At 43.4% G+C, this 20,587-nt stretch overlaps 2 protein-coding genes across 2 annotated transcripts in view; one reads left to right on the top strand and one right to left on the bottom strand.

The window, feature by feature from the left end:
• LOC308311733 (cilia- and flagella-associated protein 47-like) overlaps positions 1-6,370 on the top strand; it is a gene marked incomplete at both ends in the record, with an annotated part of 46,144 nt that extends 39,774 nt beyond the window's left edge. The window contains 8 exons of the mRNA XM_080758519.1: positions 257-345; positions 526-609; positions 1,172-1,236; positions 1,738-1,874; positions 2,555-2,663; positions 3,204-3,436; positions 4,719-4,839; positions 6,189-6,370. Of these exons, the coding sequence (XP_080614645.1) occupies positions 257-345; positions 526-609; positions 1,172-1,236; positions 1,738-1,874; positions 2,555-2,663; positions 3,204-3,436; positions 4,719-4,839; positions 6,189-6,370 (1,020 nt within the window). The remainder of the gene's footprint in view (positions 1-256; positions 346-525; positions 610-1,171; positions 1,237-1,737; positions 1,875-2,554; positions 2,664-3,203; positions 3,437-4,718; positions 4,840-6,188) is intronic.
• A 5,569-nt stretch (positions 6,371-11,939) lies between these two features.
• Positions 11,940-13,358, bottom strand: LOC308311732 (GDP-Man:Man(3)GlcNAc(2)-PP-Dol alpha-1,2-mannosyltransferase-like; the record flags this gene model as incomplete). Its single annotated transcript, XM_080758518.1, has 1 exon — positions 11,940-13,358. One exon carries the CDS (start codon positions 13,356-13,358, stop codon positions 11,940-11,942), a length of 1,419 nt encoding a protein of 472 aa, XP_080614644.1.
• Between the last annotated feature and the right edge of the window lie 7,229 nt (positions 13,359-20,587).

The raw sequence follows: 20,587 nt of genomic DNA, 5'->3' as shown, positions 1-20,587 counted from the left end.
GCTGTACCTGACTGTTCTAGCTGTTCTGTTATTTGCCTTTAAATGTAATTTTGTAAATATTTGTTTGTAAGCACCAATAGTCATCCTTCACAACAACCTGAAAATATTGATATCGTGAAATGTGATATATTCCATGATCTCCCAGCCATACAGCATGTGTGAGTGGATTATTAGAGTGCTAACACTTTGCTCACTGTGATGTGAAACTCCTAGCAAATAGGCTAGCTAATAACTGTCCATCACCATTGCTTCTTAGAAGACCATCAAATGCAAGTCCCCATGCTATCAGATGAAAGCCATCCCACTGCCAATCACCAATCCCTTCAACAAAGAAGCTGAATTCAGGTGTGTGCCTGCAGGCTTTGTTTCATGTGTCCTATGTGCAGTGCATATTATTTTGTGTTTGTGCACTTATTCGTGTGTGTGTGTGTGTGTGTGTGTGTGTGTGTGTGTGTGTGTGTGTGTGTGTGTGTGTGTGTGTGTGTGTGTGTGCGCGTGTGTACGCACAAATGCGTGTGCGTTCAGGGTGGTGCTTGTGGAGTCTAAATCCAATCCACTGGAGCCTGAGGGGCATAACAAGCTGATTGAACAGATGTCCTCCAAAGCCAGGTAATGCATCAAGTGGTCTCCCCTGACAGGGCCAATGCAGGGGTCATCAATATGTCCGTACACGGACACATGTGCCCGTGGCAAAGACTTGGCCTTGTTCGTAGTACGTTTTAGATTTTCTGTTTTACACACCATTATAATGTTGTTATTTGGGAGGGATGGCACTCACTAACCGATACCGAAAAAAATCCGATCCCTTTGTGTTTCTGTTAATGTTATTGGCCACTCATTTGTATGTCTGTGGCAAAATTGAATTTGAAAATGGAAATAGAATTTCGACAAAGATGTCCTCCACGAGCCAACATGGTGATGACTCCTACATATGAGCCATGGTTTTGGCTCACACAGTACAAATTATGCTTAACATTGACAAATTATTACACATCTGGACACCAGATGTGACATGTGTGAAACCACTAGCAGGTGGACAGTGCTGGTTCATTCAATAAATGGAGCCGTTGAGTTTATGATCATTTAGATTTGTCTGTGTCTCTCTCTCTCTCTCTCTCTCTCTCTCTCTCTCTCTCTCGCTCTACTGTCCCTTTCTGTCTCTCGCTCACAGTCCCGAACGGATCAACTCTGACAGCAACTGTGCGGAGGCGACTGAAGCGCAGCATACAGATCTCAGTCAGTGATCATTGATAACATCCCCCTCCCAATTTACAATTTAGGCATTTAGCAGACGCTCTTAATCCAGAGCGATTTACAGTAAGCAAGAACAGCACAGGGTAATGGATCGCATTCATAGAAATAGTCACCTAGAACCATAAGTAAACCAAGAACCATCATCAAGAAAATCAATATTCTGGTACATTGAAACTATAGGAACACTATAGGATCAATGCCGGGTCAATAATGTCCTGGCATCTGCCTACATAACATGCTATCTAATTTTCATTTTCACCATAAGCATGTACTGTAGGCCCGATCTATTCCCCACATTTACTCCTGCACACACATCACATGCATGTATGCACTTATACGCACACGCACACACACACACACACACACACACACACACACACACACACACACACACACACACACACACACACACACTGTACCATAAAATCTGATGTGTTTATGTTGGCTGAGATTGATCGTGCATTCCTGGTGTGTGTCCTCCAGGCGATGATGCTGAGGAGTTCTTCAGTGCTGTGAAGACCATGCGTCTGACACCGGGCCAGGAGGACACACTGGAGCTCAGCTATCTGCCCTTCAACCTCGGGAGCAAGTACTGCTCTGTGCTACTGGTGTGCCCACAGGTCTGGTGGTTTTATTTATTTTTCATGCAAGGTGTGTGCCTATAAGGAATAGCTCATATATAGTCAGGGTGATATTAAAAACATCTGACCTTATACCAATTCACTTCCCCAATGTGTTTGTTTTGTTTGTGAAGGTATCTAGTAACACATCTCACAAAGACAGAAATGTAGTTTCCCCTAGGGGAATCTGTGACGGCTGCTTTTTTGAAGTTTTCTGAAAAAACTATTTTCTATGTCAGTCATTCTCGTTTTGTTCTCGTTTCATCTCTTCTTCTTTTTATAGCAGATCTACAAGCTTGTATCATGGCACTCAGTGCTACGCTATGAGCTTGTAGATCTGCTATTTTTCAATAGCTAAACTAAAGGGTTTCCCATCCTGAATGGGTTAATAACCTATATGCAGGAAAAATTGCTTTATGTAGCATGTGAGGCGTCAAAATAGGGTTTTTTATGATTCGGAATCCATTGCAAGCATTGGATTCCGAACGTCTATACATTGTTATTAGTGGGACTGAAAACATAGACCTGCAGGAAGAGGAGGGCTGAGGGTGGATCATCTGGAATCTGTTCTTGAGAGATTATCACCAAACATATTCTTGCTTGCATGTGTGCGTGCGCGTGCGTGTGTGCGTGTGTGTGTGCGCGTGTTTGCGCGTGTGTTCATGCATGTGTTCCTCTAGGTGGGAGATATGGTGTGCATGGTGAAGGCCACAGCAGACTTGCCTCTCCCCTCTCCCCTCGCAGCCGGACCCAGTCCCAACATAGCCCCATCCTCCTGCACAGCCACTGGTAGGGCCCGGGGAAATTGATAATTGCGACCGTACTGTATGTCGCATTTCCTATGAAAAACTGCATCTCCCGTTCGTCCGTCCGTCCGTCCGTCCCTCCGTCAGTTAGTCACCCACACCTCCATATAGGCTAACGTCACGCCTTGTGACGTCACGTCTCCATATACTGTATGGTCACGCCTCCATATATGGTCACGCCTCGTGACATCACGCCTCGTGACACCATATATGGCCATCTCCATATGTGAAGATCACGACACTGACCTCATCTAACCCTGGATAACCATGCATGGAGAGTCTTCTCCATGTATGGTTATGGCTATAACTCAATTCATGGTGATGACTGGATCATCACCTAGATTCGCAAAATTTGAATATTCCTAGAAAAAAAGAAAAAAATCTTCATACGAATATGAATACCATAAAAAAGTGGTGAAATTACAATGGAGATACAAGGTTTCTGCCCCGACAGCGGCAATATAACTATGTATGTATTTCTATACTGTATAAAACAGTGTATGTATTTCCCCCTGTGCCACAGACTCAGGTGTGTGTGAGGTGGAGGTACTGAGGCTGCGGTGCCCGCCCGGTCAGGTGTGTGAGGAGGTGCTGTGTGTTCCACTGGTCAACGTGGCCCGGGAACAGGCTCTGACCGCATGGGGCCAACACGCCCTGATGAGCCCCGAGGAGCGCCGCAGACGGACGCTCACTCGCACACTGGACAGCAGCACGGTCAGGTCTGGCGTGGTCGCACGCAGGCTCACCAAACAACAGGTATACATAGAAACATACTGTACTGTGTATACTGTACATCCACCCACAGCTAGGACATGTTTTTAGGGGTCACGGTGGCGCAGTCGGTATAGGTAGCGCTGTCGCCTCACAGCTAGGACGCTGTGGGAGCTGGGGGCATGTTCTCTCCTCTGCCCATACCCTATGTTACCCTGCAGTTTGCATGATCCCCCCATGTCCCCTAGGGTAGGTAGTGCTAGGTACCCTCACAAAAAACATGCAGTAATCTTGGTCTCTATACTTCCTCCCCCTGGACACCTGATTGAGGGGAAAGGAACTGGTTGGAATTCCGTCCTACCGGAAAAACTCCCCCTGTGACCGTCAGGTGATAAGAAGTGGCCTGCTCACTCCTCGTGCATTGAAGGAAGCATGAGCTCAGTTTGAGGCTCTCCCCAGGTTGGCAGAGAAGAGTAGCGCCCAGGATTAAAGCTTAGGCAAGGACCACACTGGGTGAGAAATGGGTTACAAAATTGTGGGATATAATGTACTTTATTTAAAAAAGAAACCAAGATAATATTTGAGACACAGAGGAGCCCAACACTTGAAGTTCAGGAACTGAGATCACGAGTAAGAGGGAACTCATTTCTGGCCATATTCTGGCCATATTAAAATTCACGCTTAATTAGTCTTATATAGCCCAGTTTTATGTTGAAAGCAGGGGGGCAGTCAAACAGATATTTTGTGAAGCCACTAAGGAAATCGGGATTTCCTGAAAGTTCATATAATGGCCTGTTGTGGCGCTGTCATTGGGCCCAAAAAAACCCATAGCCCCATAGAAGTCCATGTATTTGGGCCCAACTTCACCTAGACTGTATTACCTTAATAAACATGGTCATGAATACTTTCTGCTTCCAGTCACTAGTTTAAAGTCTCATTTCTAATGTCATAATATTCTTTTTGGAAAATTATGGTCCCATTTATTTGAAAAATGACCATAAAGTCGTGTATGTTCTGAGGGGCGTGGCTACCGTTACAGTCTATGATCGGGATTTCCCACCCACTCGAGTCAAAATAAAAACCAACTAAGAAGAAGGGGGAAAGTCCCGCCTCGTTGTCTGGGCCAGCCAATGGGCCAGCTGGGCCAAAACGGATCTAGAAAGACCCGGGGAACGCTTTGTCCATATTTTTTACAGTCTATGGTTGAAAGGCAGGTATGTGTACAGGTGGATGCATATATTGTTAACGACTGATCTCCCCTCCCCCTCCCCTCCTCCGGTGTCTGATTTGCTATGCTGCCTATCCTGTTGCCATGTGATTGGCCCAGCTTACGAGTGAAGTTTTGGACTACAGTGTGGAGGTGTCTTCACCGGAACACTTCAGTTTGCCTCGCACCATTACGATACCTCTTGGAGAGAATGCTAAAACTTTGATGGTCGAAGACGCAGGTACAGACATGTTCAACTAAAACACTTCATATCCTATGTCTATGACTATGAGGGTTTCATTCCCTCGTGCTTGCATGCAGCCTTCAGTTCTTTTCCACATCTTTTCACATGTCCGTGCACTGATTGTCAGACTCAAGCTGCGTGGTCCACTCAGGCCCCTTTTCCACCGGTTCGGTTTTATATTCCCGCCTTGTGTTCCTCTGAAAATGACTTGGTTCAGAACCCTGAAAGTTGGTTTGTAACTGGAAACAAAAAAATGTCTGTCGGTTCCGTGGAAGTGTCATGGTTCCAAGAATCTAGAACGGAATGTTGTAGAACCAAAGTTATTTTAGACGTTTTTATTTCAAAAAACTGTGTCTGTGCCCTGAAGTTATTGAAATGGCGGTACAATGTATGATTGTACGTTCACAGCAGTAATACGTTAATTTCCAAGCAGTCGGTAGGAAAATGTTGAAGGCTAATGGCACAGACCTTAGTGAAAATGTTACTCTGTGTATTAGGCTACTAATGACGTAAATTATAATAACTATTCCTATTTTTTAATAACTTTAGAAAATCCTGCATTGGTTTGCAGCTTGATACCACCTTCACCCACCCCGTCCAATGTTCTCTTGTCTTTGTTCGTCTGCTTTCTTTCCTTAACCCATTACAAAGCCTTCTAAATCAGTAGTACTCAAACTTTTCCTTGTGCCAGGGATCCCCAGAAGAGAAGTTTTGTGTTAAAAGATTTGTCAAAAATGTCAAAAACATAGCAGATGTACAAGCTCGCAGCGCTGCACAAAGATGCACGCTGTGAGCTTGTATAGAGGGTATGTGTGTGGCATTATCATCATACCGGTAAGTAAGTAATGCTGGAACGCCTATACTGAGTGCGGAAAAAAAGTACTTTCAGGCCTTGACAGCCCATACATCCATACAGAAATGTCCTATCTGATTGCATTTACTGACATTAAACTCACTTGACTTGGCCCCTCACTTTGCCACTAGATTTGCCACTCACTTTATGCATGCATAAAGTGAGTGGCATACTGCATATTTGTTTACATAGAAGTGTCTATTTGTTTGTCTCTAAATGTTTTGATGAATTGAACAATGTGGACCCTGTTGTAAACAAGTGTAAGGCTTAATTGGGTCGTCCACTCACAGTTAACAGTCTTTGTATTGAGTTTGTGCTTGAAATGTACTGTAATTCTGCAAACTGTTAATAAAGATTTCAATCAATCAATCAATGTTTATTTTTTAATAGCTAACGCTAAAATCTAAAGTGACACAGATGCTTTGCCGGTTTTAATGAGTAAACTTATTTTCACCTCTCTCTCTCTCTCTCTCTCTCTCTCTCTCTCTCTCAGAGAGGGAGTATGTCTGTGTGCCTCTGCACTTCCAGGCAGAATCCACTGGTCGGTTCAGATGCCAGGTGGTCCTGAGGTCCTGGCGCGATACCAGAGTCTACCTGCTGGAGGCGCTGGTTGCTGGACAGGTACAACTCCAGACAACAGTGGTTTCTGCACAGGACCATACTGCTGCATATTAAACCTAGCAGTGTAATAATTCATAGAGGCTGATGTGTAAACTGAAAATAGTTTTTTTTGTGAACCTTTTCAACATGTGCATATCTTGTACATATTCTTGCGTTGACTGTGTTACTGTTATGTAGTTCACAGAGAAGATTGTGTGCACATCTCAATGCCTATATTTAGGCCATGTGCTGGATGTCAGGCATCAAGGCAAACATTGAGGAAGAGAAAGAACATCTTCACACTAGTTTCTAGAGCTCCGAGACTTACTTTATTTCGAGGCAACACATTGCAATGATTTCTCAACCTTGTAGGTTGAGAAATGACAGTTACCGTGTGGGGGTCCCCAGGGGGTCCCTGTACTGTACTGTACTGTACTGTACTGTCCTGTACTGTACTGTCCTGTCCTGTACTGTACTGTACTGTACTGTACTGTACTGTACTGTACTGTACTGTACTGTACTGTAACACCCCAAATTGTGTGTGTGTGTGTGTGTGTGTGTGTGTGTGTGTGTGTGTGTGTGTGTGTGTGTGTGTTGATTTTGACAGCCAATTTTTATTTAGTTTAGTCATAGTCTTTAAAATGAAATGTCATTTAGTTTAGTGTTAGTCTAGTATTGGTCCACTAAATATAAGATTTTAATCAACTAAATCTACAGTTGATTTTGTCAATAAAATTTTATTTTGGCCGGCCTTGATGGCGTTGTATAAAGGCTGATTTTAAACTTGGTTGCATGCTGACAATAGCCGTTCTACAAGCTCACGACACTTTGCAGCGCAACACATGTTGATGAAATTGTCAGTATATTTAGGCTTAGTTTCAATCATCATAGCTTAGTTTTTATTTAGTTTTCGTCAGTGTAAAAAGGTAGTCGACGAACATTTTTCCTCATAGTTTTAGTTGACGAAATCAACACTGGTGTGTGTGTGTGTGTGTACAGTATGTGCGCAATGAGAGCAGCCAGGACTGGCGGCTAAAAAGCATGGTGAGTGGTGAAGGATTCTCTGGTACTCCTTCATAGCAGTAGAGACAACAGCCTGCTGTCCCCTCATCTTCACACCTTCTGCCCGGCGTCATGGTAAGAATCTACATCTCGCTCTCGCATGCCAGGCAAGAATTCTACCACTGAACCACCAATGCTTATAACTTGATTAGAGTGTTTAGTGCAGGGTTTCTCAGAGTGGGTGCCGTGGCACCCTTGGGTGCCTTGACGCAAGTCCAGGGGTGCCTCAGAATACTTGGATAATATTTGGAATTCATCAGTGTCACTGAAGTTTAACCACTTTGACCATCTATACCCAAGTTGAACTGTACTTGGTGCGTTTCAGTTTTACTCTCTGTAGCGTTCTTAAAATCTGCACAAACCCGAGCAGGCCCAACCCGACGTTTTATGGCCGCTTTGGGCCTAAAATCTATGCTAAATAGTCGGGGCGAGCCGGGCCGAGCGCCTGATCCCGGGCCCGATGAGAACTCTAATATGGGGGCATTCCCATGTGTGGGGATTAAGCTACTAATTTAGACAGAAGTTAATTCAAGCGGGCCATGTTTGGAATTGTAATTGTGAAATCAATAAAAGGAGACTCCTGCCTTCCAGTGACATCATTGTCAGCCCCCCCCCCCTTTTGATTTTATTTTCATAATATGTTAACTTCTGAACTGTCCACAGCCTCCATGGTTGAGTGGGGAACATAGAACCTTTTATAGAACCTTTACTTAGTTATGTGGGGAACATAGAACATCTTTTTGGTTGAGCGGGAAACATAGAACCTTTTTTGGGGGGCCGGGTGATTGAAGATCATAGAACCTGGGGAACATATAGGGATGACCCCCCTTTTCAGCCACACCAAGTCTCTTCACCCCAAATAGCAGATCTACAAGCTCACGTCTCACAACATGACAAGCTCTGAAGGCTGAGGTTTATGTGGTTAAATGCCAAGTATAAAAGTCTGTCCTAATGGAAACAAATATTCTCTCCAGTTTTCCTCGTGACATACTGTATCTATGGGGGAAAGAATTGCACATTTACCATTAATATCAAAAGGTGCTATAACAATGTAATTCAGCGGTGCCGTGGATGAAAAAGGTTATTTACAGGGGTGACTCAAAACTGTGAACCACTTGTGCAGAGGTCGGCCTGCGAAGTCAGTCAGTCAGTCAGTCAGTCCGACAGACATGTCTTGCATGTCCTCTTCATCCTCCCAGTCCTCGTCGTCTTCATCCTCTGTGTCCTCTTCCGCGTCAAAGACGGGCAGCTTCCCAATGGGCATGAGGTTATTGTCCTTCTGAGCAATGCTCTGCAACCAGGTTTGGTGCTGCTGTTCATGCCGTTGGAGCTCGGTTCCGTCGGCGCGGGGCCCATCCGGGTCGAACCACAGGGACTCTGTTGTGCGTGGAAACATGGAGGGAAACCGAGTGGACATTGTCTGCCGTTTTGGCTTTAGGAGGAGCGTAGTAAATTAGTGCTTGCATCTCCTCAAGGGTAATAACCACTCCTTATATAGGGTCGGCTTGAATGCTTGTCACGATGATGATGCCAGTCGTCTATATCCATATAGTTCTGCATTACCATGATGTCAGCACTAGACTAGATGTCTCTCTCATCTCCATATATGGAGCTGTAGGTCAGCCCGGGCCAAATATGGAGATGGTAATGTTGGTTAGTAATATATGTCGGATATCTCCAAATTTAGATAGTGAAATAGTGAAAGATAGTGAAAGCCTTCGTTACAATTATGCCTTTCTAATCTCAGTCCAAGGGATTCGGTCAGCTAATTTTATTTTGATTGAGTCCAATGGAGGGTCATACAAATGTTAATTCATAAAATAAACAATCAATGATTACGTTCACACGCTAACTGTAATTTTTTGACCGTTTCGGACGCGAGGCGGCTCGCCGGAACCGGCCCGGCCCCCTGGGCGTGTTCCTGTGGGTCTGGATATTCCGGGGACCCCCCAGGCACCCCCACATGGAGTTACACCACTTTTCTTTTATCAGTTGGGTAACTTTTATCACTTTTATCACAGGAGTACACTTTTTAAAGTACGACCTGTCCCTAAGCGGGAGTTTCCCCCTTACCTGTCCTCAAAGGCTCACTGCAAATATCAGTGATGAAAATAAATACATGCATTGGCCGGGAATCGAACCCGGGCCTCCCGCGTGGCAGGCGAGAATTCTACCACTGAACCACCAATGCAATAGTGCTTACTTCAGGAATCGGGGGTGTGGTGATTTGTTGGGAGTGCAAGTCTCAGCAGTAGCTACCGATATAGTATTTGGGACTGGACTTGTGCTTTCTGATGCTCAAGACTTTGATACCCATATATGGAGGTCTGTCTATGTCCTTTTATGCTCATATATGGAGATATCTGTAGGTGTCCCTTCCATGACAATATGGAGATCTCTGTATCTGTCACTCAGGTCATCAGTCCCTTAAACTTGACTAGGTGACTGGGCTTTCTCTGTAGCTGCCCCCGATCTTGGAATAGTCTCCCATCCCACATTCATGACAGTAATACAGTAATTAATGTGTTAAATGTGAAGTATAAATAAAGATAGTTAAAGGACAACTTTAGTTTTTTTCAACCAAGGTTGTTATTAGAGAAAGTAAAAGATGAGTGTAATTTTTTTTTTCATTTGCTGCTTTCTTTCGTTTTAGGGATTTTAGCTGTTTTTGACAGAGGGGCGGGGGGCATTCGAGCATGGGGCTAACTATATGTATTTATTTACAAAATATTACGGCGATTTATTATTTTATTATTTATAGTCCTAATAGACCTCAGGAAATTACATCTGTCCACAGAAGATCACAGGATCTACTGAATGTGAAGGCCTGTCTGTACCTTAGAAGTACTAAGGTACTAAGATAGATAGCCTATGTGTGAGTGTTTCCCCTCGTCTTCTGCAAACATAATGCTTCTAAGGTTCATTGAAAAGAGCAATGATGAAAATAAATGTATGCATTGGCCGGGAATCGAACCCGGGCCTCCCGCGTGGCAGGCGAGAATTCTACCACTGAACCACCAATGCAATGGTGATGGGTGATGGGCTCATTATTATTTTATTTTTTATATGCGGTAAATACTTAAATACATTTCTATTTGTTTACTTGACACCATTTATTTGTATTAGCCTCTGTTCTAAAGGAACCACTCTCAATCTCGGGCTTTATAATGCGTGTGCCTGTCTGCAGAGAAGCTCTCTCGACCACATGTTTGTTCCGCATCTCCTTAGCTCTGATGCCCCTCCCCCTCCCTACAGAGCCAGCTCGAGGGGGATGGTGTGGAGGAGCACATTCCACGCTTAGAGTAGTGGTAGGAGAGCACCCCCTGCCGTTTGACCATGGTATTGCACTGCCCGGTGGGCCGGGGTCACAAGTGCAGAGTCCCCAACCACAAATCACACCCATGTGAAGTGAGTGTTGCAACTCCGTGTGGGGTCCCCGGAGGTTCCAGACCCACAGGCCCACGGCCAGGGGCCGCCCCACGTCCGAAACGTTTGAGAAATGACAGTTATCGTATGGGGGTCCCTCTACTGCATACTGTACTGTACTGTACTGTACTGTACTGTACTGTACTGTACTGTACTGTACTGTACTGCACTGGCACACCCGAAATCATCATATATACAGTTAATATGTGCATGTGGTGAAAAACAGCCATGCTGTTTTCGTGCTCAGACCCACACACACAGCTCCGTAAGGGAGTGGTTGCACCCCTCAAAAAAACTACTGTAGATGTATACGACTAACTTTAAAGTTGACTTAAATGATAACTGGCAAACATTTGAAGAAAATTGGCAACATTTACGGCAAACTAAAAGCAGAGCTACAATGTGTCCCATCACAACGTTGAGCTTGTAGATCTGCAGTAGACAAACTTGTATTTGCACAAGTCTAATATCTCCCCTTGTGCATATCCCTTTGGTCTAGTGGTTAAGACGTTGGACTTTCACGTGGGTGGCTGGAGTTTGAATCCCTGGGCGTTACAATAGCAGAGGATGGTTTCGATCCATCGACCTCTGGGTTAAATGGGTTCCAGTGCAACTTCCTTTTTCATGGCATGCTGCTTACTGTCCCATATGAAGATTTGTAAATTGCGTGGCCACATTTCCATGAGTTATCTCTCGTGGCAATGACATACAGACGTTTAGTTTTATTGAGGTTATGGTTAAGGTTATCTTTAATTTTACTGAGGTTATGGTTAGAGCCGCAAGCTCACATAACACATTGAGTAGATTGATTGGCTATGCTTGCTAATTCTGCACATGGCATCTTACATAATCATTTAGTGCACTAAACAAATATTGAAGTCCATAGACTTAGCTGGGAAACAATGTACGTCATAAGTACTCTAAACAAACAAAAAGTCCATAGACTGCCACATGATGTAATCCTCAAAAGCCATGCATTGGAGTCCCTCAAAACCATGATCAGAGTGCTTACACAGCCTTCAAATATATTATTTTAAAATGGTTATATGGGCATGTATGTAACCCAACAAAAACCTGCCGAGAATATGTAAAATTTAATATATTTGTACATAACTAAATTAATTAATATTAATAGAGCACACAGGCACTTGTCCTCTCACCGTGCCAGTGTTCCCATTAGTGGCTCCATGGCTGCCAGGAAGCAGGCTTCAAACTCCTGGTCAGAAAAACGAGCCACAGACTGGCGAGCACTGCGTCTGATCTGCAGCTTGGCGGCAGGAGGCAGGGTGAGGATCCTGTCCATGGCGTCTGTATAGTCGTCCTCATTTTCAGCCAGAAAGCCCGTCTGACCCCCCTCGAATGGTACCACAATGTCCAGCTTGGGCCCGCCGGACCTGTGGGCCAGGATGATCTTCCCCGCAGCCATACACTCCACCACGCCGATGCCGAAGTGTTCGTTCCACATGGTGTGCAGGCCAATGGTGGCTTCCATGAGCTCTCTCTTCAGCTCCTCGAAGGTTACGTTGACTTTAAACTCCACGCTGTGGGCTACACCTAGCTCCTGGCACAGCCGCCTGAGCATCAGCACCCTATCCTCGTCCTCCTGGTTCCTGCATCCACCGACCAGCACCAGCCTGAGCCCCTCCTCCTTTCTGCGGTCCACCAGCCTCTTGAACGCCCGGACCTGAAGCCGGTGGTCTTTCTCCGGTCTGAACTGGCCGATGGAGACCACGGAATGTCTCTTTCTGTCCACGTCCTCGTCCAGGGCGATGTCCAGGAAGCCGGTGACATCGCAGGGCGGGTAGACCACGCTGGTGCGGCTAGGTGAGCGCCACAGCGCCACGATGTGTCCCAGCGTCCAGGACGAGTTGACCATGATGACGTCACAGCATGAGCCCGCCATGCCGTAGAGCAGGCCGAAGAGGCGGTAATACACCACCTTGACTGCGCTCAAGAACCTGTTGTTAGAGATGTAGTCTGCGTTGTTGAACCTGGGGTTCCTCTCTCTGACCACAGACAGCATGTCCGTGCTGATGGTGGGGTAGTGGACGTAACTCACAGTGCTGCAGCCCCCCAGGTAGCGGAACAGGGGCAGAGTGAAGGCGTAGCCCATTGAGTCAATGTAGATGTCAGGGACTAACTCTGTCAGGGCCTCCCATCCCAGGAACATGGAGCCGATGCTCTGGCACAGCAGGGTGAAGCGGGGGAACAAACCCGGCTCCACCAGCACACGGTACTTCAGGAACACGAAGTGTACCGGTCGGGGAAGAGCAATGTTGAACCGATCCCGGGCTCTGTCTATTATTTGCTGGCCTGTCACGCCACGGTCCCCAGTGTACACCACAAATTTGATGTTGGCGTATCTGTTCTGGAGAGCCCTGATGGCGCACCAGAGAACCCTCTCTCCTCCGCCACCGGCATTGCAGTAGGGGTGAAAGAAGGCCACTGTGGGACAGCCACCGTCCCGTGCCTGACGTATGGTCCTTCTGATCTGCAGCCAGAGGCACACACTCACCAGCAGGACCAGGGCAGGGACCAGGAGCAGACACGAATGGAATAGATCGCAGCCTGCCATGCCATCAAGGCCTACCACACAACATACATGCAGTAAAACTCACTGCAGAACTCATTATAAGAGTCCTTGGAGACCCGGCTATGATGTCACACATGTATGACATCAGTACATGTATGTACTGTGACTTTAGTCATCTCTGGCCATATTTGGGCATATACTACAGAGACAGACAAAGATAGACATACACGGACAAGGCTGGAATATAAAATAGCTCAAAGTTCTAGTGCTGGTTTCTTAGGTTAGAACCATATATATTGTTTAGAACTTTAATGTCATTTACCAGAGCATCAATTCGTTTTTCTTTTTAACATCAGGCGTTCATTCAGGTATGGTGTCTTAAAGCCTATTCATAGTCCGGATTTTCGGTGGTGAGGTGACCACCGGAGCTGAAATAATGTTGAACGGTGGTGAGTAAAAACAGAGAGAAGGGCTGGAGCGGTGGCGGTGGTTCAAATCCCAGCAGTACCTCAGAAGCACTCAGTGACATTGTCCTTTTTTCACAAAGTATTTCTGGCATAAACCTCTTGATATTATGGACCATTGCAATCTTTCATGTATTCATCTGGTGAAAGAATGCAGCTGTGTAACAGGCATTTATACAGCAAGGGCGAAATCCAATAGACATTTATGCCTGGTTAGCTCAGTCGGTAGACTAGAGCATGAGACAGGTTCCATGTGTCCACTAGGATATGCTGTTGGCTACACTTCCAATCACAATGGAAATATGTTTCCTTTCTTGTTTTGTTTCCATATGGAAAATATAGCATGAAAGTTGAAATATTAATTTGTTGTTGAGTAATTTACTTGAACAGAGCATCCCTTCTTCTACCTGTGGCTTAGCTGGTGAAAGCACCTGTCTTGTAAACAGGAGACCCTGGGTTCAAATCCCACCAGTACCTCAGCAAGCACTGAGTGACATTGACCTTCTTTATTATTCACAATAGTTTTTCTGTCATAAACCTCTTGATATTATGGGCCATTGCAATCTTCCATGTAAACTTAATTATTCACATATTCATCTGGTAAAAGAATGCAGCTGTGTACAGGTATTTATTCCTGGTTAGCTTCGTCGGTAGAGCATGAGACTTGAGACCCCACATCGGGGGGGAGGCCAATTGCCATTTGATGGTACGGAAGTGTTGGGCAAACTATGAGACACCCATTATTTCAATCTGTAGTTGAGGTTAAAAAAGAAAGAAAAAAAACCCTGAGGGGTAAACTCATGCACAGCTAACTTCCACCTATTAAAAAGCAGATCTGGCTTAACAAACAATTAGGTATGTTCAAATGCATGTGTTGCCCCCACTGCTCCAGTGTCTCACAGACTAAATCATTTATAGATTTCAAAACACAGAAAACCTATAAGATTAACGATTTCATCAATTGCAATACTACTCACGTAATATATCGTTTGACATGTACCTGTCCTAACATTTTTTATATTGGCAGGACAAAGCGCCGCCTCAGAGATAGATTGGCTGAACACAAATATCGCATTAATAATATCAATTATCCGATTGCTAGACATTTCAGCCAATGCCATAACAACAATGACACACTCTTGAGAATTACAGGTATAGAACACATCAAACCTTTTCCCAGAGGTGGCGACCGCCTAAGGAAATTGAATCAACGGGAAACCTTTTGGATTCATTCTTTAGACGCTCTCACCCCTCCTGGTCTTAATGAAGATATTGATTTTATGTGTTTTCTTTAGTTTTTTCGTTTTCTACTTTGTTTACTGTTTATTACGTAAATATTACAAATATTACAAAATGAAATACATTTAAAACAATTGACAATTTACAATAAGTAATAAAATAATTATACTGTATAATATATTTTAGTTTATATACCAGTTTATATACCTTTTTTTTCATCACATATCAATGATTCATTTTTCTGTAAAAAAGTAGTTAGGTAGCAAATAGTTACACGTAATGATTATACATTTCAAACGTTCCTTCACAGAGATACTGAGATGTGATAGTTTCCAGCGGTCGAAAGTACTTGCGCGCTCTGCTTGCGCACTAGTAGGCCATTTATGGCCTACTAGTGTGCAACAAGCAAGTATGCACTCGGCAGAGTGCAGTTCTAGTTATTATTGTGTCCTTTCGTTGAATATTTTGGTGCTTGGCTTTTTGCTTATACAGTATATTCCTCTGGCTGTCACACACATGTGTGGCATCAGTTGTTGATTGAGTGCCTAATGGCATGTCCATGTTATTACGGCTGTATTAACCAATGGGCACTCACGTGCCTCTGACACTGTCAATTATGTCATTGCAAAGTTGTGTGTCCTGTTGCTATATAATGAGTATGTTTGATGATGTCCATCATTCTTGCCCTGATGAAGACCTGTTGGGTCGAAACATGTTGGCAGTTGCCTTTTAATTAAATAAAGGCGTTCCTCATTTTTTAACTTTGTGTGCCCGGATCCTTCTCTTTTTATCCTGTAGTTGAGGTTGTTTGTCTTCATCTACATTCAATGTGGTACTCATCCTGTGGTACTCAAATGTGAGATGCACTGCACTCTACAGGTTCCATGTGTCCACTAGGTTGTGCTGTTGTTGGCTACACTTCCAATCACAATGGAAATACCGGTATGTCTCCTTTCTTATTTTGTTTCCAAGTGTTAGCCAAACTATGAGGCACTGATCATTTCAATCCATGTAGATGAGGTCCTCTTCAACTACACATGTGCAGAAAAGTGTGATCCACTGCACTCTACAGGTTCCATGTGTCCACTATAGGTTGTGCTGTTGGCTACACTTCCAATCAGAATGGAAACATCTTGTTTTGTTTCCATATGTAAAATATAGCATGAAAGTTGAAATATTAATTTGTTTAGAACTTCAATGATTCATTTTCTTTATCAGAGTATCACTTCTATCTCTAACATCAGGCTTTCATTTATAGGTACTGTGGCTTAGATGGTTAAAGCGCCTGTTTCGTAAACAGGAGACCCTGGGTTCAAGTCCCAGCAGTACCTCAGCAAGCACTGAGTGACACTGCCTTTCTTTATTATCACTTGCGCAAGCAGAGCGCGCAAGTAATAGTTTTCGTTTTCGTATTTCGCCGTTTGATTATGTAATGACGACTTGTGCTTGATATGGCAGTGGTGTCAGATTACATACATGTATACATAGGGGCATTATACCTTTAATCCTCCCGACACTAAAACATATCGTCATTATGTCACCGACTCACCATCGAAAACCAATTACACCCTGGCATTGGGTCCTTAATCCACATCTTTATTACGTCATCATTGAGAGCTAGTTGTACCAGTTATACCCTGACGTCATACAGTATGCTGCTACGATACATACGCATCAAACGGGTCATACGCAAAGTAACCACAGTATACCGATACTCAATTTACAAATTACATATACATAGAGGCATTTCCTTTAATCCACCTGACACTGATCGACATATACGTTCCGATAACAAGAAAAGGAGAAATCGAGTGGTTTTCTGATTTGTTTTTCAAAGTAGAAATTCAATAGAAGTCTATGTAGAAGAGCCGCCATTGAAAATTATCAAGATGCTGGCAATGCAATGAAAATTAATAGTTAATAACTTTGGCAGTCAAGCACATTCAGCCTTTTGCAAATCAAGTAAAGTTGATAGGCCTATAATTAAATTACGTATTTAGAGACTAATATAGACTAATATACTGTATACTGAGATACTGAGCCTCCTCTCGCTAGTTCAGATTCTCTGAAGAGATGTCTGAGGTTGGATATAATTTCAGAGGGGGAGTCCTGCACCCACACATACACACACACACACACACACACACACACACACACACACACACACACATGACCTGCATGGAAGCATATAGTCCATAAACAGTGAACTCATAACGGATATCAAGTCATTTAATTGTGTTTTAGTCTCCAACTTAGTTAACCTTCCTTGTCAATCGTCATTATAGGTAACGTTTTCAACCGTATTCCCTGTTTTGGAAATGTCATCTATTGTACTGTAGGTAATTCTTCTCACAATCTACAATCTAACCACAGTGACCTAGTTGTGAGCTTGTAGATCGGCCATTCTCACCTCACGACAACACCATTGCAGGACAAAGTATGAAATGGTTTAAGCTTGGGAGAGAAATACAATAGGATACCCCAAGGTGTTTACTGATGTAGTGTGCTATTAATCATTATGAAATAATGTGGAAAAGTTATTTTCAGTTCATATCCCAGCTTGACACATTTCATATTAGTCTGGTTTTGGCCAGACTGATGATGTGGATTCACTCATACTGAGGAGGAGGCTTTTGTCTGCCCAAAGCCAGGCTAATTACATATGCATAAAACTCACCATAATGCTAGACTTCCTTTACTTCTTTCAATAGTCAGTCTGTTGCATTGTTAAACGCACAGGTCAAGGTTAGATTATCCATCTGACTCACACCTGGATTTAAATCAATGAAATCCCCTCTCATTTCATGAGTCTAATGATGACATTGCAGCTCATGGATATGTACAAACAACAAAAAGCTTGTCTGGGCAAAGATAGACAGTTGTTAGAAAGCAAGCTTTATTACGATCTCATTGTTACAACTCTGTGCCACACAGCCCATTGTCTCCGTGACTCCGTGTGAGTATATAGAAAAAACTGTTTATTTATCAAATACATTCCAGGAGTCGTTCCTTTGTGCTTTAAGGACGTGGGCAGACATAAGTCGGCACACAGAGACAACGACCTACGAAATAAACAAAAGACACGTTGTAGATTACCTTTCAACTTGTCTTACTCATTTGTAAATTATATTGTGAACTCATATTTCTGCACAGTGCCTCAGCAAAAATAAACAGGCACTGCAGTGGCCTTTGACCGAGGTCATAAAATGGCCCTTTTACAATTTACTAAATTGTACTTAGGCATAGTACTTAAATGTACAAGAGTTACTTTCCCCATTGTGCAATAAATGCAAAAAAGTGGTTGGTACGTGCCGGTACTGTTTCTGGGAAATGTAATGTCCCAAGATTGGCAAGCTCTGGTCTTCTGTGACAAAGGAATTGAGTTCAATATGAAGTCTACGATCTGTAAAGATCCTGGGCAATATAGTTGGGTCGTTTACTGCATTTCCGTCACCGCGGAGAGCAAAGGTCCGTTTCTCAATGGATTTGTCATCTAGGAGGGTTATTAAACAAATTGAGCCAACATGTACCTCGCAAAAATGTGGAGAAATGGCCACCATCAAAAACCTGTTAAGGCACAATAAGGCAAAATTACCTAAAATTCATTCTGCTTTCAGTAGCATGTGAGCATGTGTCAAAGTAGGGGGTTTTCATAATTCTGAATCCATGCATTAGTTTTGCATAAAAAACACTCCTTGGGCTAAAAAGCCATAGCTACTTGCCCAAATGTGCTCTAATGCTCTAATTTTGCCTTATTGTGCCTACAGGTGTCTGATGGTGGCCATATGGATTTGGGGCTCTCATGAATTTTCCCCGCATTTTTGCGAGGTACATGCAGGGGCTCAATTTGTTTAATAATCCTATTCATTGAGAAACGGACCTTTGCTCTCCGCAGTCACAGAACTGCAGTAAACGACCCAACTAATAGGGCTGCCATCAAAATTTGGGGTAGACCTACTATAGATCCTAGAAGAGCTAAACTATAATCTGCTTCTCTGCAGAAAATGCATTTTGTTCAATTGGATTCACCAACCTTCATCAGTTACTCAGTGGTATAGAGAAAATCTTCCAAGTACTTCCAATGGAAAGAAAAAGACTCAGTGCCAAATTGAGATTAAGCCAAGGGATCTATCTACTTTTATTTATGATTTGATCACTTTATAAAATAAGTGATTCATTGGATTAGAGAGCCGGCCCAGCTGTAGCCTACTCTTGCAATTTGCCTTCTGATGTGCCCATGGTGTTTGTTTATATATATTTTCTAATGAAAAACTGACTGTATAGCCTATTGTGTATCTATAGTTTCATGATTACTGCATGTGATGTGCTGCTTGCCCTTTCTTCTTTTTGTTTTATCTTGTTTGTTTTATTATATTGTGCTTTTAATTTGTTATACCTTTCTAGTTTGTCTTACTTTATTTGTATACATTTAGGCTATGATACATCTTGTGAAAACATAAAAATTCAATGAACATTTTATTTAAAAAAAAGTTACTTTACAGTACACCACTGCAGGGACAGACAGACAGACAGACATGACATTTGGACTATCATGGACCAGAGCTACATCAGGTGATGACACCCATATGACACCCATGTCACTACTAATGTCAGACAGTCCAGATGTTGTTTTTTTAAAAAGGTCTCTCACACACGCACACACGCATGCGCACACACGCGCACGCGCGCACACACACACACACACACACACACACACACACACACACACACACACACACACACACACACACACACACACACACACACACACACAAATTCAGACAGCCCTGCGCTGCTACGGACATAATTAACGTTAAAATGACCACCGCTGAAGTGCCCTTGGACAAGGCATTGAACCCCTACCATGAAATGTTCTATGACATGGGTTTTCAACAGGTAGTCTGTGGACCACTGGTGGTCCGTGGAGGTATTGCATGTGGTCCCTGACCATGCATTTAGTAATGTAGGATTTGTTGATTTGTTTTAAATGTTCTTTCCACTAGTTGAGAAACCGTGAACTGAATGACCTGGTGACCTATGATGAGTCCATCCATGTAGTCATTTACTGACAAGTTGGAGTTCAAGAAATTCAACAGAAAATGGGAGTTAGAATCTCAAGAAGGGGGAAGTGCACCGGATTGTCTGGTTGAGTCATTATTATTAGGACTTTTTACCAGTAGTAGTCAACGGTTAAGAAACAGTGGGATGTATACACATGGGATGCATAGCAAGTGTTGACTTACAAAAGCACTAATCTTAGGCCATATCCTCACCCAACACAATAGTGGTCCCCAGGTTGATTCTAAGTCAGGATGGTGGTCCCTCGTTTACAATCAGTTGAAAACCCCTGTTCTATGAGCAGGGTCTGGCTGTAAACAAGTTCTTGAGCTTAGTCCAGTTACCCTGGGTAAACATAGTACCTTTCCTTTCCTTTACACAGTGTGAGCATATTTAAGATTTTTCACAACGTAAAAGCAATATTTCACTTTATTTCAATCCCCACATTGTGTACATATTGTTAATGGCATGCATTATGCTGTGCATATAAAACTCCTTGCAATGAAAATG

This window comes from Protomyctophum bolini (assembly GCF_963924005.1).
Source record: "Protomyctophum bolini genome assembly, chromosome: 24".
Classification (NCBI taxonomy): domain Eukaryota; kingdom Metazoa; phylum Chordata; class Actinopteri; order Myctophiformes; family Myctophidae; genus Protomyctophum; species Protomyctophum bolini.
This window is presented reverse-complemented; position numbering and strand designations above follow the sequence as displayed.